Raw genomic sequence first — 25,550 nt, forward strand, 5'->3', positions numbered from 1 at the left:
TTTCCCCTTCATGCACAACGCTGCCAGTGTGCAGCGGTCCACTTCCTGATCACGTGCTACTTCCTGCTTCAGTGTCACTGGCAGCAGGACTTTGAACGGCTCCAGTAGTCCAGAATGAGAGTCCTGCTTGTGGTTTTGGTTTCGTCCTGAGCGCTGCGTTTCTCATCTTGTGTCATTTGGTTGATTCTGAGCAACACCAGCTTCAGGTTTCTTTGGGATTCATGAAGTCTCTCTTATCTTAACATGTAATAGGCATGCGCAGTACGATCAGCGTTGGGAACCTTTATGTTCTGATTAATCCGTATCTTAATTAGATTCTGCAGGATTCAACAACTCTCACCTGAATTTTTACACCACACCTACACCACACCTTCTCCGCGCGTCATCACCTGTCATCCAATCAGGACGCGCTTCTCTCTTCCTGCTGGCGTATTTCTGTCGGTGTGGACCAATCGGGACGAGCGGAGCACTTTGTCACTGAGAAATCAAAGTTGTTGTAAGAGCGCGCGTTTGTGTGTGCGCGCGCGAGGCTCAGAGAAACTGGCCGGTGCGCGAGAGGAGAGGAGCGAGCGGCGGACAGAAGAAGGAGAAGAAAGGAGAAGAAGGAGAAGAAGGAGAAGGAGAAGTGAGCAAAGCGAGCGGCGGCAGCTCCAGCGGAGGCTCCTGTTCCTCCCTCAGGTCCTCCTGCGGTCCTTCAGAGCTGAAGCGGCGCGTTTTCGACGGAATATCTGGTGACACGTGAAGCGACTCCCGGCTGGACGCTGGGAGGTGAGTGTGAGCGGCTCCTGCCTCTCCTCCTCCTCCTTTATGTCTGATCAGCCCCACAGCGCGTAGATCCTCTCCGCCCCGCTTCTGTCGCCGTGGACTTTGACTTTGGCTCAGTTTTCTGATCCAAGATGACGGAAATCAGCGAGAAAGAAAACGAACCGCAGAACCTGCACCGACCGGCGGCCACCGTGCCCAGCCAGCAGGAATCAAAGGTAACGGCACACCTGTGTGGCTCCGGAAGCTGCTTGTGGTTTTTCAGACTAAAGCAAGACGAGCAGTTTGTGGAGCTGAATTCAGTCTGTATATTCAGATTTTGTTTGCTTGAGCTGTGAACACACACTGTGACTAAGTGTGTGTTCAGTGGTTCGGTTCCGAGCCTCAGCAGCAGGCGGGTCTTACATAACAGCCCTAAGCCGCGTTAATTCTTGTAACGACTCTAACCTCAGAGTTAAAGGGCAGATTACACGGAGGTGTGCGAGCTGAGGCATGGTCCATAGAAACAAGACAGACTGTTGTCCTCCGGAGCTGAAACCTCGCTTCACTTCTACGTATGTGATCTGTGGAAATGTTTCTGTGCTTCAGTCTGAGGGAACATCTGTCTGATCTGTTTGCACATGCAGGAAGCATGATAGAGGAGACATGCTGCCTGCTCTTCCCTTCATTATGGTCCATGTCCTCTATCCACTGCCAGTTGTTTGATTAAACACATCTCAGGACACGTGTGGCTAATGCATGGCTACAGATCACAAAGAAAGTCTTTACGTTTTCTGCTCCAGCCACTTGGAAAAGTCTGTAACAGGAATTGAACCCTTTAATGTACGTCTTTCCCAATTTATTGCCCATTGAAGAGCTTTAATGTGGTTCAGATCACTGACTGTTCGTGGACTGGCTGCCCCTCAGGTCTACATGGTTTGGATGGACGGTGTGTTTGTGATGGAGGCTCAGTGCTTGTTATGAGGTGAAATAATGAATCTAGTATCTCACCCCTTGATGCTACAACCGTTGTTTTTAGGCTTGTTTTAGTAACATTTCCTGGATGTTGCTGTCATTTCATGAGCTGGCTTGTTCTGTAGTATTTGCAGCCTTTTCTGCTGCTGTCTTGGCCACATGCCCTTTAGCAGGACCGATGCCAAAGTAGAACAAGAAGCACAAAACCAGAAAGGTAAAGATCATGAAACTTCCACCTTTGATAGGATCAAGATCAGAGGGTGAAGCAGCAGCATAGCAGGGACTTAATCATGTTAGCTGATGATGGTCCGTACACTCAAACACGTAAGAATACTTTTGAAGCTCTTGCCCTGGAGTCTGTGGGCCTCAGGGTGGTTGTCTGCTTTGCTGCTCATCCAGAGGGATGCAGCCTCAGTTCAGTTTTGAAGTGTTTTCCTTTTATAACCAGAAAAACGGTCTTGCTATCGCTGATTGATTTTTCTTGACAAACGCGGAGCTGAACTTCCCACTTCCTGACTAGCCCTAAATCTCCTGCATCACGTGTTTTTAACGCTCCCAGTAAAGAAGGAACCTTACTGCAGCAGATCTCACATTGTGGTCTTCTGTGTTGGTCGTCACCGTGGGGACTTGGAACGAGCAGGACATGCGTCTTGCTGCTGCTGTTTGACTAAAGACAGCACAATGGATGGTGCGCAGTGAGGTGCTGTGTGAATTTATGAGCCAATCAGCTGGCAGATGTTTGCTGTGTCTAGCTAGGGGCTGGGTCATATTTCACACAAATGGTCGTCCAGACAAAACAGAAGTGGGAGGAAGCAGTCCTGTGAGCTGCGTCGGCCGTGGAGCTCTGCTGTGTGCCCTGCTGGGGCGTCCCGCAGAATCAAGAGGGAAACATTACATCTATGTTACTACTGGGGTTTCTTTAAGAGTCGTGTGCTTGAGGGTATCTCGAGAGCTTCACTTGATTCTTTCTGTCACTCTCCATCTTCTCATTTCGCTCTACTCGTTTCTAACAGTGTCTATCTTCTGCTGTCTCTTTCCAACTTCCCCTCGCCGCCTCTCTGCAATCTTTCTCGTCTCTTCATCAGCTCTCCTTCATGTCTCACTCATCTCCGTCTCCGTCTCTCCACCGTCCCTCGGCTCCCAGAGTATTTATTACAGAGCTAAGTAGGCCCACCAGCCTCCTAATAGAGGCAGTGACAGAGAAGGAATAGTTATTCCACCTCCTCCACCTACAGGCAAGGTGATTACTCCAAATGTTATTATTCCTCTCTAGTCACTTGGAGCACATGTCTGTCAAGTGTCTTGCATTTAGGAATGTGTTCTTACAAGCTCAGCAACACATTCACATCTATCTAAAGCTAAAGCTAAAGCTAGCAGCCATTTAGTTTAGCATGGAGACTGAAAACAGGGAAAGTTTGTCCAAAAGTGACAAAGTCATCAAAGTTAATCCTGCCAGCGCCTCCAAGACTCCCTAATATTCTTTTCTATCTTGCTGGTCTTATCTGTAGCACATGTCATTGCAGCATCTGTGGTTTTACTCCAAGCTCAAAAGCCTGCATCTCTTTACTGCACCGGTCCTAAGAACAATCACTTATCTGTAAGATGACGAGTTCTTGGCCAGCAGCAGTTACGAGGCAACCAGTGGGATTGATAGAAATGACTGGCCATGGCCAAGAAACAGTCTTGTACACAAAGCCAGTCATATTGTCCAAGTTACTGACATTGTCACACCTCCGTGTTTGCCTGGATGAGGCAGACACGGATCTGGTAATTAGTGAGCTCTGGAGGTGTTGGCAGGTGTGTTTTGTTACCTGTCAACAGAGCCAGCCGACATGTTTCTCCCATTTCCATGCTCAGTTAAACCAGCAGGCTGTTTGCTGTAGGTTTATATTCACTTAGTACCATGACGGTGGCGTTCATGATGTGTAGAACTGACCAGTGTATCGGTAGGCCAATACTGGCTTTGTACAGAAATCTCTGTATGAAATATATGAATATGAAAGCTTTTCTTAACCCAAAATGATGCCTGCAATATATAGAAATGGTGTCATCAGCACTGTGTGCAGCACATGTAGCAGACCACATATCACAGCTGAGCAGGTGGTGGTGCGGAGCCCACCGAAACATCGTCATGGAAAACTGCCAGCTCGTTTGTGAAATACATTGCTGGAAAGGTAATAAACATTGACCCGTCTTTCTCCTCCTAAATAATTCCAGGATATACATATGAGTGTGTATATAGAAAGACTAGAATATATACTAGTACTGATTTTTTTTCCCCCCTAAAAGTCGATACAGGCATCAATCACAAATCGTCTCATCTGTTGTTCGAAAGGAGAGCGAAGAAGCTCGTTCCCCAAAGTGTCAGACAATTCTTTTAAACTCCACATTGCTTCGTGGAGGATGAGATGAGAGCTGTACTCAGAATCAGCCGCTACATAAAGTTTCATATTCACCAAAGACAGTGGGTGTAAATGCTGATAATGCAAGCTAGTGCTGTGCCCTGGTCCGCAGGGCCTGCACACGGCTCGCCGCATTTCAGCCAACACAAAGACATTTTTATGGAGGTGAAATGATGGCAGCAGCTTCTGTCCGACTTTGCCCTTCACATTCATTTCTCATTTCTCACTAACTTCCTTATCAGCTGTCTTCTGTTTTTGCTTCCCACCTAAAACGTGCTTTTCCTGTTTAGTCTGGCGCCTTTAAGTGAACTTCTCCACCCATACTTCATGTCTTTCTCTTTGTGTTTCTCCTCTACCATAGCTCTTGCTTGCTCATCTTTCTGCATTGCTCTGAGTGGCTGGCTGGTGGTACTCGCCTGAGTGCTTGAAAGGATAAAGGTAATTTAAGAATAGGATGGCCAGCCAGAGGTCCTGCCAGGAATAAGAGAATGAGCACGAGGAGAAAAGCAAAAGAGAGAACATAAGAAACAACAAAAGAGAGGAGAATGCCAAGTGACAGTGAACACAATATTGTACAAGAGCAGAAGTCATTTGGCTAAATCAAGCTGCAGTCTGGACTCATTCTTAAGACTTGGCCATTTCACTTTTTTCCCTTCTGAGTTCATTTTTTAATTTATTTTTTATGATTCCAGCTCAGAAAACAAACCATTATACACTAAATTGTAGTTGCACATCGGAGAAGATGCTAATTTTCACCATTTAGATCTTTAACAGTGGAAACTAAACTTGACTTTTGTGATGTGCACCAGCATGCGTCTGTAGCCGTCATGTAATTATGTCGCGCCTCCTTGTTTGTTTCCGTATCGCTGTTCGGACGAGGATGCATCACTCTGTCACTGACTCCAGACAGACTGATATGTTGTGTTCGCCTGCCAGAATGATGGACTTTCCTGCTGCCTTTGAAACAAACTGTAGTCTGCACAGAAAACAGATGAATCTCTGTGTTGTTGGTGATAAAACAAACTCTTTGTTCTGTACAGTGTCACCGCTGTGCGTTTGCACCCGGTGTTGACCTGGCATTGTTCTGATTGATGATGAAGTCACTGAATTACTGTCCTTGATTGAGTTCAGCTGATCCAGCAGCGTCCTGTGTGCAGTGTCAGGGTTAGGGTGGCGTCAGCTGGGAGTAAGAATGCACTTTGTTTAGTAGCGACCTCAGTCTGCTGCTTCAGTGACACTGAAGTTATTTTCTCTGTAAAACATGAAGCTGTTGACGTAATGGAGTACCTCTCATCCTTAGCTTTGAATAGCAGATGTTCCTTGAAGAATCCTGAAAAGGGAACACATGTGAGTGAATGCTTAACGCATTAAGTTGCTTAGCAACTATGATGTGACTTTTAACTTCTTAAGAGTCCTGCTCGTTAGCCACTGGCATTGAAAAAATAATAATAATAGAAAAAAGGCTTGACTGACGTGGAAGCCTGCTCTACCAGCCACAGAAGGTTCTGCTGTGAATGCGACTGATCTTGTTCCTCTTTGCTTTTTATTTGAATCGACTCACAAAGACATCGTTCCATGTAGCGTGGGACTACCCGGTCTCCCACTTAAATGTGGAATAGCTACGCAAGTCCACAGTGCAAACGGAAGTCTTTTTACAAAAAGGCTTTACGATTATGAGATACTTCCGTTTTTTAGAGGCCATTCTTACACTTGCATGTGCCTCCCTTACAACCTAGAAAACAAGCAGAGCTTTGTGCTTGGTGTTTATTAGTGTGTATTTTAGTCCAAAGCATCTCTGAACCAGAAGGTTTATAGTGTAGAACAAAGCAAACAGTGACTGAAATGAAACACCAACTTTGTTGTCATGTCAGAGTGTGAGTACTGAGACAACAGAACACAGTTTATCCAGTCTGGCTGTGCACAGTATACTACAGTATGACCACACTCCAGATGTGACTGTCAGAGGTGTAGATGTCGTTATGAAGCTAAATCAGTGCTCATGGAGGTAAATGGCAGTATGAACAGTATGCATACATATGTACATAGTATGAGCTGCACAGACTGTATAGACACTGTGGGAAGTATACAGGATGTACAGAGAACAAACAGCGTGAACAGTGGTTTTAATGACGTGGAAGACATCTGCAGGACATAACACTGTGTATAAGACTTTTCTGGTAAAGCAAAAGAAATTCATGTGACATGAGACTTTAAGGGCAATAAGAAAGAAGAAGGATGTCACAGTCTTACAGAGTTTAGTGTCAAACTAATGCATTTAGCTCTGGACCAGTGGTGTGGACCAGTGTAGAGCCTGCATTGTGTGGGACTAGTCATGGAGCAAAAACTGGGTGAAACCAGTGAATTGATCCAAAGTGCTGACTCATATAAATGTATTTTTAAAAAAAAAAGTGGAAACCTATAAATCACCTGCCTTAATTTATGTGTAGCTATTATGGGATGGCCTGAATCTCAGGAGCCATAGTTCTCTGACAGTATTTGTTGAATGGAAAATACTACAATTGTAAATGTAGTCAGAAGAAACCAACTTGCTGGACGTGAGCTCTTCTGGTACTGACTGAACATCAAAGAGTCATTGTGACTGTCACCTAATGCTAACTGCTAAAGCTCCTTGTGCAGTTAAGCCCTTTAAACGGCTGGATTTGGAAATGCAAGCTTCTTTTGCTGCACACTTTGGCAGGCAGCTTGCGGTGCTGCTGGAGCCTGCTTGCATGGATCAGTGAGAAGCAGCCCTCCAAACAGCAGCTGGGCGTCTGGGAGCCACACACAGAGCTGAGACTGCCACAAGGAGGGGAGGAGGAGAGAATTTACTTTGATTCATGCCTTATCTTTCACCTACGATAGTGACATTCAGTCATGCTAATGTTCTCTTTGCCATCTGGAAAATGAAAGGAGCAGTTTTTTAGAGACTAAGAGACAGCCGAAAGCCTAATTTTATCTCAGTTCGTTCCTCATTTACAATGTGCATGAAGCTTTGACTTGATACCACGGGGAAAGTTAAATAAGTCTGTAAAACCAACTGTTTCTCCGTTTCAGTATGGTTTCCTCCGTGTGTGGCTGGTTTTGGCTTCATAGCGCCACTGCTGCAGCCTAATGGGGGACGTGTGCAGGTGAGGCTGACCTCAGCGCACCGCTCTGTCACGTTATCATTGTTACTGAAGGGTTTCTTTTTCGTCAGAATTATCCACATGGTTTCATCGTCAGTGCTCAGGGCAGGGGTGTTGGGAGGTGAATATCAGGTGACAGAGGAAGGCAGGAATGTTGGAGGGCAGCTCTGGAAAGCCGCTAACGAATGGATGGGCTGAGGTGATGGTGGCAGCCTGAGCACAACGAACAAGCCTGAGTTCGTTGCATCAGAAGAAAGGCTTTTATATCTGACTTTTACTGATAAGCAACAGGCATCACGAGCAACACTGACGACTGTTCCTGTCATGGTGCTTTTTGGATGGAGTGAGAGAGCTCAAACATGCAGCAAAGGCTTCTTCAAGCACTTAATCATTCCTTCAATATCATGACATTGATCTTCTGTATTGGAAAAACGAGAAGTTTGCGCTGGTTCAGGAAGCTATCCATTTCTTCCAGGTCCAACTTGTTCAGTGAGGCATTTCAACTTTCCATTTGCACAAAAGGTCGTTCCAGTAAATGCACTTTCACCTACCAGGGCCCAGCTGGAGCAATGCCTAATGAGGGCACCTTTAATTCAAAGCTCAGGTTGCTGCAAGAAGAATGCCAAACATAATCGGGCTCCACTGTGGTCGGTACTATTCTGAATATCACAGAGGTGTCTGGAAAACACTGCAGTGGCATGATCAGGGAAGTAAACTACACAACTGTGTCCCAACTGCAGATAAGGTTTCTGCAGACACACAGGAGACCAGGAGAGATCAGCTGGAACGCTTTTCCATATGTAGCTGTTCATTTTTAAAGCTGTGCTACTGTATTTACAGTCTGCTAAGCTGTTCAGTAAGATTGTAGAAGGCACAAGAAATCTGTAAGTACATGCAGGGATTACATATACACAACTCCAGACGTGTTCTATTAATGTGGTAGGATTGGAGTGATGAATTTTGGATCCTAATGTGATAAATGGACTCGCTGTGCATAAATCAGGAGGCTGTTAGAGCTTGCAGCTTACAGTATACTGCTGTGTAATGAGGTGCATAAGGACACAAAGGCAGACTTGGCACTGGACAAGGAAGTTCCTTTCCAAGGATAAAACCAGCATTTCTTATCCAAACCAGGCTTATAAAATGATGGATAAGTGCTCATGTATATTTTTATGACTTTTATGTATTTGCACTCAGCTCACATTGGACGGACTTACTGACGGAACCAAACCACCTGCTGAGACAATCCAACTGTACTTCAGCTTTAAAGATAAAGATAAAGATAAAGATAAAGATAAAGATAAACTTTATTCATCCCGAAGGAAATTGTTTTGCCAGAGTACAGTTAAAGCAAGCAAAACAGTTAAAGTAAACAAGTAATTCCAAATAAGAATAAAAATAAAAAGTAAAAAATAAAAGTAAATAAAATAAGAATACAATAAGAATACAAGTACCAGAGGCAGGCACACATGTAGTGAATGGATTGTTGCTGCCGTTTCTTTTCCGTCTTGGTAAATAAACTACTGTGACTGGATGGAGGTTATGTATCCTCCCACTAGCCGCTGGTTTTGGTCGGATCACTTGCTAGGAACAACCACTGAGGCCAGCTTACACAGCGCTTCAACCCAAGTTCTTCCTTCCAACTCAGTCTTGACAGCAACTTTTGTCTACTTCTTAAAAACCTTGCAGGAGCATTTTTTATGTGTTTTGTCATTACAGCTTCATTAGTTTGTGACTGTTGGTGTGTCAGCGTTAGTTTTGATAACAAGGCTTTCTGTTATACTCGCTGTCTGAGGCTATATTGTGAAATTACTTCTCTCTGTGCTGTTCATTCCTTTAGGGCTGGTTTGTATTTTACTCTTTTACTGTTTCTTTTTGGGAACTTTATGCTATCCTGAGGATACTTGCATCAATCATGATGTAACTAATCTGAAAGATGGAGGACTGTTCTGTTATAACATCTTTAGATTTTCTTTAGATTTACTCACTGTGGGCTTTTGTTTCAAAGCAAGTGAAGGTCCTGCACTCCTCTGGAAAGGGCACAAGCATGGCTACAAGTAGAGAGAACTCAGAAATGTTGTCCCGTTAGTATAGAAAGAAGTTATTATGCCATAAATCATTAAAAGAAAACAAATAATGTTAAATTCAGTTGATGAATAAATTTGAATTGAATTTACATAAACCTGATTCCAAGCCTGTAATCGATAATCACAACATTGTTCCATATTTAAACAGTGGTAGCTCTCCAGACCATGCACACTTTAGTACGTTTCCACGTTTACTTGGTTTCCATGCATCTGCTCTGTGCAGCACAGCCTGCAGTTCAGCCAAAAAGCCCTCGACTAGCCGTCGAGTTACTGCAAACACTGTTTTTGGCAAGTATTTAAAAAAAAAGAAAAAAAATACTGATGATTAAGTAATTTGGTGAAAGTTCTTGATTGTAGGACTGGCTGTCAGTAGGGGTGTACCGAACCGAACCGTGACTTCTGTGGACCGCTACACCCAGAGCTGTCAGAGTTCTTTTGTTTTTACAGTTTGGGCTTCATAGCTTCACTGTTATTTGGACGTTTTTTTTAACTTGCTGCATAGCTGCACTCAGGAATATGGAGGAACTTGTGTTCAGATGTATTCTACAAACTTGCTAACAGTGCAATAAAAGAAAAGAACAAATCAGTCCAGATCAGGATACAGGATTCAGGATACAGCCACAAACAAACACTGGTACTGAACCATTATAGCTCAGAATGTGTTCGACCAGTAGCAGAGGCATTTCTCTCTCTTTCACAATGTCGTTCTTTAATCGTCTCCTCACTGCATCACCTCTGTTGTAGAAATACTACGTGGAGAGACACGGGAGTCGCAGCTCCACCTCAGTGGCAGCAGGAGGACTTTTCAGACATGTTGCCTGAACACCCACGCCTCACTTCTTAATCATTCATTTATCCAGACATTCCCCACAGCAGACTATTTATAGAAACCTTCACCAAACATCTCTGTGCTCATTTTCAAACGTTCAGACAACAAGGCGAAGGTGATGTGGCGTTTTCACCTCGTCTCTCTTACCGCTCTTTCCCCCCTCTTCATGCTTGACGTTTACCTATTTCATCTTCACTTTCTGTTGCTGCCCCCAGCCTTTACTTTTACTCTTTGCTTCACTGTCTTTCTCAAACCACAGTCTGTTCCAGCACACTACACCACTGGCCCTGTGACGAGCTAATTGCTGTCAGTAGTTCACAGTGTGATGGGTCTCCAGTTCTGTGATCCATAAATAGACTCTTCAAAATCTTCCAGAGACACAAGACTGCCACGGAGAAATGTAGAGATTTGCATTCATTAGAACTGAGCCTTTGATTTTGGTTCTGTTTTTAGAGATTGTTATAGAATATAAGACAACGTAGTATCTGTTGCAGAATTCTTGAAGAGGTTGAAAGAAGACAAGGAAGCAGAAACACACCGGAGACTCCGATGATTCGGTTGAAATAAGGTTTACGGATGCATGAGGAGAAGCGACACCAACAGAGCAGCACTTCATGCAAGTAGCACCAGCCTCAGTCCTGAGGACTCCCTCATGCTCTAGAGGGGGACCATATCTAGATTTATGAACGGGAAAACAAGAAGACAACTCGGCGCCTAGGACCATCTGACCTTGAGAGGAACAAGGCGTACCGGCTTGTCCTCCGACAGTGGGATCAAGAGTCTATTGGAAGAGATGTGTAGACTGGGGTCCATCCGTTCCAGGTTGTGTAGGTTATAGGTTTTATAGGTTTATACTATATGCACTTAAGGAAGGTCAGCAAAGGTTTAGAGGATACCTGTTCAGTATCATCCTCAAAGGCCTGACTACAGAGAGAACCAACTAGTCAGCCAGCGGCTATACCAACACAGTTCCTAACACAATGTGGCGCATGCAGACAGGTGACGAACTGAAGGAAAAAATGTCATAAAGCGTCTGAGTAGCGTGTCGAGCCACCACATGCTGCCAGAACAGCTTTGGTGCACCTTGGCATTGATCTTCTGAGTCGCTGGAACTCTACTGGAGGATTGCAATGCTCTTCTTCTGAAGTATATTCACTGGTGTTGTGGTGATGGTGGTGCAGAGGGTCCAAAATCCCCAGTAAGGCTTCAGTTGGTTACAAAGATCAGAAACCTGTGATTCACATTGTTTTCATACTTCTAAAAACATTCAGTGACCTATTGGTTGGTCCACTGTCATCCTGGAAGAGACCAGATAGAACTGTTTGGTGATCGCTCAGAACAACTTTGGACCGATTTGGTGGGTTCGGGCTCATTCAGGCCTCTGCTGTTGTTTGCTGTGACAGCGCACACGCCCACTTGTCAGGAATATGCTGATGGACCACTCGTCTGACCACGTCACTCTTTTTTCCACGTCTCTGTGGCTTTTGCACCACTTAACTCCCAAGTGTGCATTCGTCTTTGTACTAAAGGGGTTCATACACTGAAGCCCTGCTATAGTAGGTCTCTGTGTCATTTTACTGACAGACTTTACTTGCTGACAGTCTGATCACCTCCAGCACTGACCTCGCACCAGCATCATACTCATTGAAGATGGTCTGTTGATCACAGTCTGACTCTATTTACTGATGTATTTCTTATAGATGTAAATTTGAGTGTCCCTATTGAAGCTCTAGTTGGTTGAGCAGTCCATTCGACCGAAGCTCCTGCCATCTGTTTTCCTTTAATGTGTCACGTTTCTGTTGATGCTAATAAAAGCTGGGAGACAACTACGATAGTGGTGCATATGTTTACCACATGTCAGAGGCTCACTTAGCGTTCATTATCTGTTTAACTGACCAGTCTGTTATTTGTAATGTGCATTTATGATCATTCATTACATGTGTGGAGACTAACTATATTCATGTAATGCTTATTTCACTCAGCATGTCTAAATATGATAAAGCCACAGGCTCACCGCTGCTTTTTCAGTCTGTGTCCCTCTAACTTGCATGACAGGCTGTGTAGTCTGCACCACACTGAAACCAGACCAGCCCACCAAACCTGGGTTCTGACTGTTGACACTGTTGCAGTGAATGCAAACTGCAGTGCTCAGTTAAACAGGCTGTGAGAGGACAGGACGTCTGTGAAACAGAACCGACCTGGGTCATGACCGTTTGTGGCCTGAGGTGTGTACAAACTAGGGACAGCCAACATTCAGCCATGTGTGATCAGCATGCTGCTGTGAGAGCCTTCAGTCTTCTGCTTAAGGCTTTCAACAAGATTTGGTAACCTGGCTGCAGGGATTTGATCCCATTCAGCCACAAGCGCATTAGCGAGGCCTGGCAGTGATGTTGGGACAATAAGGTCTGGCATTGATGGGATTGAAGTCGGGCCAGTCACGTTTCTCTACACCAAACCCAGAAAGCCATTTTGTTCTGGACCTAGCTTCTGCATGAGCACACTGGAGGGAGCGTTTGCAAAACTGTTTTGGGCTAAAACACAATGTGCTGTTTGAATTCCCCTGAATTGGAAGTGTAAGAGCTTCGAGGTGTATTTTGTTTTAAATGATTTGCCTTGTTGGGATGTTGTAGGGAAATAACTGAGTAGTTCTGAGGACCAAACCAGATGATTTAATGTTGTTGTATTCATGTGAAAAAGACTTTGAGCGTTCTGATCCTGTGCAGCTTCAAAAAGACAAGAATAATGTCGCAGTGCCGTCTGTGTCAATAAATGTGTCGTATTTATGTGTCTCATCTGATGGGGAGGTCTGCCTTCGGTTCTTCAGATGAGGCTGAATGAGGACCAGGTGTTTCAGACCATGCCATGTATCTCAGCTTCTTGATAACACTTTGCATAACGCTGGGATTAATGGAATTAAAAACCCCAAAAACTCATTTTTGTGTAATTGTAAATTGTGTCATTTTTTGATGCGGGTCCTTGCAGAACACAGGTTCTAATAGAAATTCAGTCCATATTGAATTACTGGCTTGTGTTGACATGCTGTAGTCGAGGACCGGTGTCCAATTTTCATGATTATTCTGCCATGTAAAGCTATTTACAGTCTGTTTGGCTTTCAGGTAGCTATTATTCTTTTATCTTTACACCAGCTTTAAATCCCTGTGACTGTCTGTTTCTTTAATCTTTTTAAAAGCTCACAGAGATATATTAAGCCATTGATTATCAGACATGTGTTTCCTCGTTTGTGCCTGAAGAAGTTGTTCCTTTTTCCCCTGGAACTGGAGCAACGTCAGACCTTCACTACACAGAAGATTAACAAAGACAGACAAGTTAAAAATCTAATAGAGAGGAACATCCATTACCGAATGGGCCACCAGTCGAGCCAAGAAAAGGCCATTAAGGAAAGCATGGACTCAGCTCCCTGTAGAAAACATTTATGAGAGGAACTCCCTAATGGGTCAACAGCGAGGACTCTTTTCATCACTCAGACTAATTGGCATCTGTGAATCTGTAGCTTAAAGGAGAAAAAGAGGATCTGTTCAATGCTGTTGGTTGATCTTTTCTGCAAAGAAGTGCAAATGGGTGATGTGGTGGCTTTCAAAGCTCAAAGATGCAATCAACATGATGTGCATGCTCTCCACATATTAACATTCATCAGACATTCATATAAATCTGCTCAGTTTTAAGTTGCTGGTTTTTCTTGCTCAGGAAAAAACTTCCCACCTTTTACTGTGTTTGCTACAAACAGAATGGAAAAGTAAGGCACACACGCCAGCATGAAGCCAGAATGAAATAAAAACTGTACGACTTTGAAGTTGGAGGCACGACTGGTTATCAGAACGGCGTCCTCAGCCACAAACACAGACGACTAACGAGCTGTGTGCAAACTGAGGAGGTGCACTTCAGTCTCAGGGACCTATTACGTCCTTGCCCTCATTCTCCGGGCCATTCTCTTGATGTATGAGTCCACAGCAGTTATTATTTCCATATATTGGGTCCCATCATTCCTAAGTCCCCGTAATTGTTTGTCATTATCAGTTCCCGTTTATTGTGGCCCAGAGCACTGGATGGCAAGACTGGAAATGGAGGCGAGCCGAGTCAAAGATAAACACATTGTTTGCCGTGCATCACTGACTGCATCAAATGCGAAGGTGCAGCCCGCTCAATAAAACTAATCAAACATGAATTTTAAGGGGTATTGACTTGTGTGGATTCTCAGGGGAAGGCAAATTTGCGATCAAAGGAACGGAGGGAGGAAAGGCTGAAGCTGGAAGATCAAAAGTCAGCCTGGCAGGCCAAGGACAGTCAGAGGGGAGAGCTAACGGACTTTCTACAGACCGGCTGCACATCCACTACAGCTGAACGCACACCTGTCATGTCACATCTTGCATAGTTTCTGCTTTAAAGATGCACCCGGTGTAGAATGTCTTCAATAACAGAGAGGGTGGGTGTTTTAGCAAGTTGTCATCACTTACGCCTTCAGAGGCTTCCGGGCTGGTTGGGGTTAGGGCTGTGAATCATCACAGTCAAAGAAACAATCACATTTAAAACATCTGTATTTTTTGGTTATATTCATATTGAGTTTTAATCACACTGTGTGCAACAGAATGGTCGCTTGAAGTGACAAACACACAGTTATCAGCCGACCCAGCAGCTCCCCTCAACGCCGGGGTTCTTTTTTCTTCTCTTTTTTTAAAATTTTTTTCAGACTTTAGCTCATTGTCTTGGTTTTCCGGTCCACAACACTGCTGTTTCGGTTCACCACTTTCATAGCATAATTTCTGCCACAGCAGGGAGCTGATTTTATTCACAAAGTCCCTGCATGCTGCACACCCTGCACCACCAAGAGACCCGGACAGAGCAGGTGATTAGCTGGGGAACTACGTAGCCACTGAAGAGGAAGAGATTTTCTACAACAACAACAAAAATAGTGACTAAAAGCAGAAAAGGGAATACTGTCCACCTTGCCCGTTGGTCTGGCACATTAGATGAATGATTATGTTTTCAGACTTGACAGAGGTGCATGACTGAGCGCTGTCCACTACAGATGAGTGAAGCCCAGAGGAAGCGGGAATACACAGAGCTGTTGTGTTAATGCTGCTTTCCATTGCTCATCCTAAGAAGTTGCTTGAGAAACTAGATTTTCAGGGAGCCTTACTAACCCTATTCTGCCGTTTTCTCTTACTTCCGAGGCAGGTGTGTAAAACGTAATTCTCCATAAACTGGTTTTGGTTTAATGTGTGCGTTCCTTACTTTGCTCAAACATCTTTTCATTGCAGCTGCAGCGACTGAAGCGCTCCCTGTCCTTCAAATCAGTCATGCGCAGCAAGAGCATGGACAACTTTTTCCAGCGCAGCAACGGTGAAACACGACCACCATCGGCCCTCATCACCACACCGCCACCGCCACCATCCCCTCCCCCCTTCTCAGAGTCCCCCCTGGCCTATGAGCGCTCTCCCTCCCTGTCCCCATCTATTAGTCCCAACCCTTCATTGTCATCACGCTCCCCATCCGTCAGTCCTTCGCTGTCCATGACCTCCAAGACCCAGCTAAAGTCTCAGGCCCAGCTGATGCAGCCAGTCAAGACCCACTGTTTCCAGGAGCATGTCTTCCGTAGACCAGCCAGCTGTCAGCGATGCAAACACATGATCCAAGGTAGGTCGACTGTGCCTCCTGCTCCCAGAGCTTTGCATGCATGGAAGGGATGCAGCCATGTGCATGTATGAAGTGCAGCATGGTTTATTGTTCCTGTTGATGCAGATTTTAAGTGTTCTTTGTTATCTGAAACACTCCCATGGAGGAAATATTTGTGCTTTAGGAGGCAAATGTCACTCAAAATGCAGCAACAGGCAACTGATGAGATTGTTGTACGTTAGCATTTTAAATATATTAATTTTAACCAGAGTTGCCCCCATCAGTGTAGCGACACCAGTCAGAATGGACTTTATGCTTTATGACGTATAACATCAGTTAATCCAAGTATTTATTATTTGAAGTATAACTGTGAAACACTGGCAACTGTTTTGTTTGGGGTTTTTAAAGGAGTCTAGACACTCAGGAGTATCCACAGATCTCTCTGGAATATTTGCTTGGCAGAAAATGGTCCCAGTGAAACGTACTGGCTGCAGCCTTGGTGGTCTTGTTTCCCCATTTACATGCCTCCACTGGGAGTTGTTGAGCCTTAATTTCTGTTGGCATGCTGATGTCTCTCAGCTGTGCTGTTGGTGTAGAATTACCAGTTGCATCCACCAAACTGGTGAAACTGTATTTTTTATTTTTTTTAATATAAAACTGAGTCTTTGGAATTAGGATGGTCACCAATGTAGGCACTGATTTAAAGATTCTGTTAAGAGAGCGTGTTTTAAGAGGAATGTTGTAGGTGAAGTACATCTGTTTGTGTCACGTGAAGAATCTGTACGAATGCATTTTCCTGCAGAGAGGCCCGACCCAGCACATGAGTGTCAGAACCTATATTTAGACAGCTGACTTAATACTTGAATTGTACGATCCATGGGTGAGGCAGACGCGATGGAACAGTTAAAATTAAGATTGAAGTTACAAATATGCTGTTTGAAACACCCACAAACAATTTTCTCAACCAATAGTCAGCAACATTTTCTATTATAATCAAATAATCATTAATGTGAATGAAGAATGCATTTTTCCACAGATTTGCTTTTAGTTTTTAGTTTAGTTTAGTTCTTTTTTTTTTTTTTTTACTTTTACTATGGATGCGTGACTTTTGTGGCAGTGATGACTTGGTTACATCAGCCAACTAGATATCGGTTCTCATTACCGTGAGCGCTGGTTGGAGGTCTTTAGTTTCCACTGAAATCTTGGGGTCCTGGGTCACTAATACTAAACAGTAAGAGGCTCCACCTGGTGGAACAACCAGGTACTACATCTGGCAGACACTTTAATCCAAAGCAACGTATATCCGAGAGCTTTTTTCTACATCATGTCCTTATTCTGCCTTATTGGTTAATATATTTTAAATCAGTTAAATCATTCAAAACAATCAACTAATGATTAAACATCAACATCTCTACTACAAACCAAAGAAACCAGACTCAAAGTAAAGAATTTGCTTTTTGAAAACTATTCATTTAAAAGAAAATGACATGAATATAGTATTTCTGTATAGCATACAGAGCCCTGTCTGGCAGCAGCTACGCTATGTCTTCACAGTTTTATTGCCACTACCATTGATGTCACCATTTCCTCAGGAGCCTTAACCTGTGGCTGATGACAGAAATACTGACAGCAGTCTTCAGTTCACCAAATGTCTGTGTGTTAAAGTGTGTTGTTTGATATCAATGCAGGGAACTCCAAGCAGGGGCTGCGCTGTAAAGCCTGTAAGCTGGCGGCCCACCTCTGGTGCTCCTCGGAGCTCTCCCAGCAGCCCTGTAATGGCAAGGTAAGAAGACTTCAAATCAAACTGACTTAGGTTTCACTGCCAAGCCCTTTGTACCTTCATCAAACCGTTATACCGCCCACGTAAAATAAATGGTAGCACAAAGTTTCACGAGCGATGTCTGGCACCGACGCAACCTCCAGCTTTCAGGAGATATTCAGCCGTCAAGCGTTAACGGGAGTGTGATCCACGTGTCAGCAGCACAGTCTTCTGAAAGAAACTGGATTTGCAGTTTAATCAATATCATACATTTAAGGGTTATGTTAGTTTTAGATTTGGCAGTATGTGCACCAACAGTATAGGCAGCATTTAGCATATCTGGTGTGTCCTCTTTTTTTTTTTCATAATTAGGAAGCGCTTGTTTTTGTTTTTTGATAAGTGATGCATGAAGTGCGATTGTTTTCTTTTATTATTAATGCTGTTTATTGCCTTGTGGACGGGAAAAGTGCCACCCTACAGCAGAGCAGACGACTCATTAGGATAAAATGCTTAATCACTGGTCAGGCTGGCTTTGAATTAATTAATAGGTTTAGTCTACCTCAGTCTTTCTTTACTCATTGGCTGCTGTTATCTCCCTGCAGACCAGCTTAGAAAGGGCAAAAATGTCAGTCACATAATTAATTACACATTTAAATGTTGTGTAATTGTTTCTAAAATGTACTGGAAATGTGCACGTGCTCGGTGGGACACGACTAACCCAGAATGCGTGGTGTCAGCAGAATGAAACAGCATGTGGATGCTGTAATTGTCTCTCTCAGTCAGCTGGCATGGACTTTAGTCCTGGTAATATGCTTAGCCTCAAAGCCCTGGTCTTGTTAAAGGAGGATAAAGCCCTTTTCAAACCAGCAAAGACAAAAAGGTAGCGGTTATAATTGGAATGTGGATGGACCATGGCTTTGCACACCAGACTAAGCCTGGAAATGTGTGAAAGGGTAGCAGTGGGACAAAATTATCTCCCAGCTATAAATGCCACAACAGGAACAAAAAGCTGAGCGGGATGACACTGAAGAAGTTTACGTGGCCAGGTCCCAACATTTCCTCACTCAGCCTTTTTGTCCTTCCTCCTGCATGTGCTGCTTTTCTCACATACCGCCCTCCTCTCTTCCTCTCTCTTGTCTGGGCGCTACATTTCCTTCCTCCCCTCTCAACTCTGTTGGAAAATCAATATCTCTCTGTACCAGCTGGTCTGGCTAATTCAGTGTGAAATTCAGTGTGTTTGAGGCACACACAATCCCTCGAGGATATGACATGGCAGGCTCCCGCCAAGCCTTCAGCAGTGTCCTTTTCCATCTCTGCACACTCATCAAAGCAAGGATTAGGCATTTTACTGAAACTGGGTGGACTTCGGGGCTCCGTCTTGCACATCTACGTATTGTAGGTGTGGTGTTCATGGACTCTGAACAGAAGTGCGGCATCCAAAGATTTTGTGAACAAATGGACCTCTTGTGAAGTCGTACTTGTGTTGTGACTACAGTGCTGTATTTGCTCAGGTGCAAGCCGTGGTGAAAAGCCTGAAATAGAAACGAAATGTAGAGCGATAGGAAAGGAAAAACTGCAACAGAGATTTTTTCACAAGAAGAAATGCCAGCCGGAGTGTGGGGTGACTGGAGGCCAACCAGAGGCTCGTTGCTGCAGGGATGAAAGAGCAGAGTGTCCATTAGCGGCGGAGTCCAGGAGGAGCAGAGCATCTTAGTGTGACTAATCTTGAATTTATCAGAGCAAGTGCTGTATGATGAAAGAAAACTACATACATATACCCCAGTACTGCACTCTGAAGTCTGCTTTACAAGAATTTCAAGTGTTTCTATTTCATGCTGTAATTCTTCCACTTTTAAATTAACATTTTAACTTAAGTTAAGGCAAAAATCTCCGTATTATTATTTGTCCTGACAGTATTCTTCCTTTGAACAGGTAGAGTAAAATCTGCCATTTTGGTGCGATAACTTCAAGCTGCTCAAATGAAAGCCACCTATTTTTATGATTTGTCTTGAATAAATGTCACTTTTCTGTAGATTTTCTGTGCAGCTTCACTGCCATAGTCTGCTTGTTTCTGTTGCTCCTTTCTTGTGAGTTGATGTCTTCTTGACTGTGATTGTAGTCTCTCTTTTTTGGCCGAGGAATGTTCTTAACTCTCAATTTAAAACCGGTGCAAAGGATCCTTAAGGACAAAATGTCCTCGTAAAAAAAACTGCTATGAAAATATTCTGCATTATTATTTTCCACTTTCACTGAGTTTGATTTTTGAGCCGACGTCAGTCCTGATCCGAACTACCCATCTTAACCCTTTAAGTGCTCCTCATTTGTTTACATGATGTCATGCTTGCTTTTTATGGGGAAAAGAGCACAAATAAACACCTTTGTCAGATTTGCATGGCATATGCGTTAAGTCAGGCAAAATCAAACATGAAAAGGACAGAAAGTCTCTATGGATGCATGAGCGTTAATGACCCAAAGTGTCCGTGGCAGCTGGTTGAAGTCTCTAAATGCTAAGGAGAGGTGCATCAGTGCTTCCTTCTTATTCAATTCAATTCAATTCAATTTTATTTGTATAGCACATATTTACAACAACAAGTCATCTCATAGCGCTTAACAAAGGCAGAGACAGAAACACCCAACAATCCAAACATCTGGATTCCCAAAAAGCTTCAGCAGTCTGAAAGCAGTCCGCAACAGTGGGAAGGATCCTTGAGCAGGATACACTGGTCCATCCTTTACACGAGGAAAGGACATAATGCTTTCCCACAGTTTCTTGCAGCAGCAACATTCAAAGCAGCACAGCTTTCAGCACAGACCCATTTCAACACCACATGTATTCATTAGCCAGGTGTGAATGAGGTCAGACTCTCTGAGCACTGCGACTGGGTTTTCGTAAGTCCTCACAAATTCTTCTTCACTTTTATGTTGTCTTTTATGTCTTCACTTCTTTCCTTGATGTTGTCCAACAAAACCAAGGAAAAGTGTTGAAGGAAAGACATAGGATCAGGTGATTTTTTTGGACTCTTTGACCATAAAAGTGGATGAACTTTTATGTCTCAGTGTTTTTTAATTGTCTGCCTGCCCACGTTGTTTCACCTGTGTCTTGTCTTCCCTTTAATTTAGTGTCATTATAAATAACCTTCCTGTGACTCCTGTGTCTCTACATATGTCTGTACTTTGATATTTTTAACCCTATTGAATCATTTTGGCCTTTCTTTTTTGGACTATTGCATTAGTTGGACTTTGACGGGTCTGCGTTGTGCGGCCTGCCATCCTGTTTATCTCCCCAAAGCTTCACTAGTGTTTAGGTTTGTTTGCTCTACCTCTCTAGTCTCTGCATATGGATCCTTTACTGAACTGAACTTAACATGCTCACACTGGTTTCCACAATAATTCTTGATACAAGCTGGTTTGAAAAGAGAGCAGGGTGAAGTAATCCAACCATGCTGCCAGCTGAGATTAGAGAAAGGATACGTGCTTTATATTTTGTAAATTCAGTGTTTTTTTGGGCTACAGAATACAATGATTGTCATCTGCAGTTGTTTGAATGAGCTCAACTGTGATTAGCCACAGCATCAAAATGCAGTTTGAATAATAACCAAATGACGTGTCATGTAATGTTACCGTATGGCAGAGGCCAACACTCACCCCCACACTGGAAGTCTGGATTGCAGAACTTTTACCAGAGTAGTTCCACCACAGCTCATCAATAACAATAAATTACCAATAACCAATAAAACACAAAACTGAGAAGGCAGAACTTGCACAAGCGAGTGTTTGTGTGAAGTAGCTTAATTAAAACAAAGAAATCTCGATGGCTGCACTTCCCTGGGCTCGTTCTCAGCCCATTTGCTGAGTGCACCGATATATGACCAATTGCTTTAAAAAATCTCCAGAATCAAGCGGCTTTTAATTGCTTTGGAATCATGACAACCTTTTTGCTAATCAATGTTAATTAAACTTAAAGATGTATTACAGTTTGAGAAGTGAGCCAGCTGAGCACTGCAGAAAATAATCGCTGCTGCAGGAAGCTTCACACTCACTCACACACACTCCAATGTGTGTGAGTCTCTGCTGTTATATTTCAGCTGTCAGGGTTCAATCTTCATCTCAGTCGCGCAAACTGTGAAATTTCAGCTTGTCTGGTCTCTTAAAGTTCAAGTCTGAGGCTGCCCAGTTCTGCTGCACAGTCACATTACTGATATGCTGTGATAGCTGGTGTTGGCTTGTTTGATGTGAAAGGAAAAAATGTGAGGTTTGTGATGCAGAGAGAATAATTTATGTACCTGCAGTTCTGAGCACATGGGCTTAGTTTAATTTGGGACCCTGGCAGAGCAGGTGAGGTCAGTTGTTTCTCATCAGTTTGCATCATCTGACAGTAAGTGAGGTGTTCGCTGTGAAGATTTTTTTTATTATTATTATTTCGCTCATGTCCTGTGTTTCCTCTGAAACGCTTTGTCAAAATAAATATATTAATAAAGCAAGGATAATGAAAGCAGTCTTATGAAAACAGCATGACAGACACCTGGACTCTTGGCCGGAGCTGCATGTGTCTGTGGCTGCAACAGTCCATTAACTAAGCTGGCAGCTGGATAACTCGCTAATAGCTGCCAAATACAATAAATTCCTTTTGTTTCAGCTTTTCAAATGTGACCAGTTCTTAGACTGATCATGAACTGAGCAGTTTCTAGACCAGATTGTTAATCAGAGGAAATACAATAAAATGATAGAAAAGTGCTTCCTAAGCTGGTAGAAATACCAGGTGTCTTCTGAGCGTTGCAGTACAAATGGAGTATGTTGGTAAATTTGAATTTTTAAGGTGCATCTGAGATGTTAATAATCCACATTGTGCGTTAAAGCAAGCAAAACATTCCCAAGAACACACTGTTCAGGTGTATCGTAGTGCACCGTTGTTTTAGTGCAGAGGAGACGCTGCTGCCGGTTCTGGGCAGATTCTTGTATGTTAGACCTGAAAGCTGCCATCACACTCTCTCTCTACCTTGAAGCAATATTTCACTTTTGGATGACTTCTGCAGTCTTCAGACGGCCTTCGCTTGCAGGGTCTGTTCAGTCATCATGGAAGTCATGTTATGTTCTTTATATAAAGATGTTCCCTCACCTTAAATGTCACGTTTATTGCGTTAAATCATTACCAGTCACTGGGTGAACTACTGATTAATCAGGAGTATTTGTATAGCCATGCTGGGTGACAAACGTCAACTTTAACACGTGGGCTCTTCAGTACTCTTGACTGTGAACAGAGATTAAAGATTACAGCCACTTTCCTGATGATATGTTCTTTTTAGCATTTAGCCTATAAGAGAGAAGGAAAGAGATCCAGAGATGAAAACGAGATGAGATGCTATCTGTATAAGCTGTTTCTATTCGCAGCCCTCCGTCGCACACAGAGCTTTGTAATGTTATCTCTGATGAGTCATGTGCAGGAGCTAAACATATTCTCTCGCTAAATAAAGAAGCACGGTCAGATATCAAAGCTGTACAGTAGCAGGTTGATCTTCGATATGACAGAGACGGATCTTTGTGGCGCCTCAATACGCCGACCACGTGGATAAACGTCCTGGAAGGCAGATATAAAAAGTCACACTCCATTAGGCACACTGCAGCGTTTGAGGACATTTCTCCAGAAAATTACTGTTAAAACTAATGGCGAGTGTATTATCGCCACCATCAGGGGCAATAATGGAGTCGGTGCAATAATTCAGTCATAGATCATATTAGCTAATCTAACCTTCATATGTCAAGATGGAAAAGTATGTCAAAGGGATCATGTGGCCTCCACAGCGCCAACATGGTTTGCTTGTTTACAGGCTGATTAGAGGTTCACTCGTTACTGTCAAAAGGTTATTAAGGAGAAAACTGCTCATTCATCAGGAGGACTTTTTCTCCTCCCACAGTCCATAAATGGAACAATTCTTTATTTTCAGATGCAGGAAGACGGGTGGTCAGGACACAGAGCTGACATTAATGTTTGCCTTTGACAAACGTCCTGGCGTCGTAGTTGTTCAGGTGCGCCTGTGCAATCTGATGCTGTCCAAACAGCCCTGCTGTAACATCTTGACGTACCTCATAATGTTCTGTGACTGTTCTCATAATGTCTAAATTCAGTTCTGTTGGATGAAGGTGGTGACTTTATATGAAGTGGAGGCAGCACATTAACCCTACGCCAACACGTCTCTCTCACCTCAGCCTGAAAACATGGACGTGAAGGAATATCTCTGTGACACAACAGTCTTTTTTTTTTTTTAAAGTTAACTTGTTCAAGTCCTTTGCATGTGTGTATAACCAGATGTAATGTGTGTGTTTTTTCTGCTGCACTGTGCTTTATTGCAGTATTTTTCGCTTGCAGATGAATAAAAACATCAGTTATGTGTCTGGTTTGTGTGTGTATAGAAAACCAGTCCAACCCAGGTACCTTTGCACCAAAAAAGTGCTTCTCTGGTGCAGAGTACTTGTGTTGTAGAAACTGGCAACACTAAAAGGAAACACCCCAGGTTTCTTTGAGCGCATCCATCCATATTTTCATGACTCAGCCTTTATGACATTCACCGTAGACCCACTTTTCCCTCATAGAACCGCACAGCTATCCTCTTGCAGCATTACCTTTATACCATTTTGTCATTTTTCCACTTCAAGTAACATTCCTCCCTCCCTCTTGTCTCCTCTTTCCTTCTCGTCTCGCTCCTGATTTGTCAGTCCGGAGCTTTTAAGAGAAACTTCAGCTCTCCTCTGCTCACTGTCGATGCACTGGGTGTGGTCACAGAGGCTCCTGCTGCCCAGGGTGAGTGATGGATCTGCACACTGATATATCATCACAGCAGCCAACAACTGGATTCACAGGATGACTGATCACCGTGTCTGTGGCCTTCAATGCTTGATGCCTGACCGTGTGTGTGCATGTATAGCCACCACTATGAAGCTGCTCATATGTTGCTCTGTTTCGTTTGGCCGGCCGTATCTAGAGGCAGATAGCAGCAGCGTTGACCCCGTGTACGAGGCACTGCGCTACGGGACGTCACTGGCTCAGCTGAGTCGCTCCAGCTTCGGCAGTATCTCAGAATCGCCCTGTCATGAGGTATAAAACCACACACCTGTCAAACACACAGACAACCCCTGTCGTTCATAGAAATTTATGCTGACACTAATCATACCGGGCATATTGTTGGCTTTGCTGGCCGCAACCCTCTCTTTATCCTAGGCTGAAAAACTGCAAGACAAACTGGAAAACCAGCCGATAGCAGAAGAAGAGCCCATCCCAGGGAGTAAGTCCAAATCATTTTCCTTTACATTTCTGACTGATACTTCCTAGATGAACAGAACATCCCACAATCATTTCTTTTGACCTTAGAAAACTCACATACAGGGCAAAGTCTGGCCTTATGTTATTCCAGCCAACCAGCAGAGAAGCCGTTGTCCCCAGCTAAGACATAGCTTCTTGCAGAACCTCCATAAACCACCGTTAGAGTTGTTGTTTTGATACTGACACCAAACTAAGGAGACACAAAGCGTTCACTTGTGAGCCTTGCAGCTGCTGCTCGGTGGATTTTGCAGCATCTGGACGGAGCCAGCGTTGGCGCTTTCTCCTTTGCCTTTGTGGTATGATTGTCTTACCAACAGCTAGCTGTAGCTTCATCTTCACCACCCGGACATCAGACTGGTGTTGATCTTCTGTAACGTTCATGTTACAAAACGTGTAAGGGTCAGGCCTACGCTTCTGACCGTCTTCTGACCAAACAAAATGAAACGTGTGTCTTGGACGCTGACAAAAGTCTGAAGACCTTCGTCACATCAGGCATGGCAGTGTGAGTGTGTGTGAAGTTAGAGAGAACCTTCTTTTGGAGCGTTGCAGAACTCCAAGTTGATGCTTCTTTATCCGTTCTGACATGTTTTCCAAATAAAGAACATTGCAAAGTAAATGTCAGAAAGTTAAAGGACGACATTAACATAAGACACAGAATAGAGGTGGTGTGTGTGTGTGTGTGTGTG

General features: G+C 43.7%; 1 protein-coding gene across 1 annotated transcript in view; it reads left to right on the top strand.

The window, feature by feature from the left end:
• The first annotated feature begins 649 nt into the window (after positions 1–649).
• Positions 650–25,550, top strand: part of LOC103368167 (SH3 and cysteine-rich domain-containing protein 2) — a 29,708-nt gene continuing 4,807 nt past the window's right edge. Inside the window, exons 1-6 of the mRNA XM_008296436.1 lie at positions 650–980; positions 15,436–15,811; positions 17,479–17,573; positions 24,261–24,345; positions 24,527–24,639; positions 24,763–24,826. Coding sequence (XP_008294658.1) covers positions 897–980; positions 15,436–15,811; positions 17,479–17,573; positions 24,261–24,345; positions 24,527–24,639; positions 24,763–24,826 — 817 coding nt within the window. The 5' untranslated portion in view covers positions 650–896. The remainder of the gene's footprint in view (positions 981–15,435; positions 15,812–17,478; positions 17,574–24,260; positions 24,346–24,526; positions 24,640–24,762; positions 24,827–25,550) is intronic.

This window comes from Stegastes partitus, unplaced genomic scaffold (assembly GCF_000690725.1).
Source record: "Stegastes partitus isolate 25-593 unplaced genomic scaffold, Stegastes_partitus-1.0.2 Scaffold1128, whole genome shotgun sequence".
NCBI classification, from domain to species: Eukaryota; Metazoa; Chordata; class Actinopteri; family Pomacentridae; genus Stegastes; species Stegastes partitus.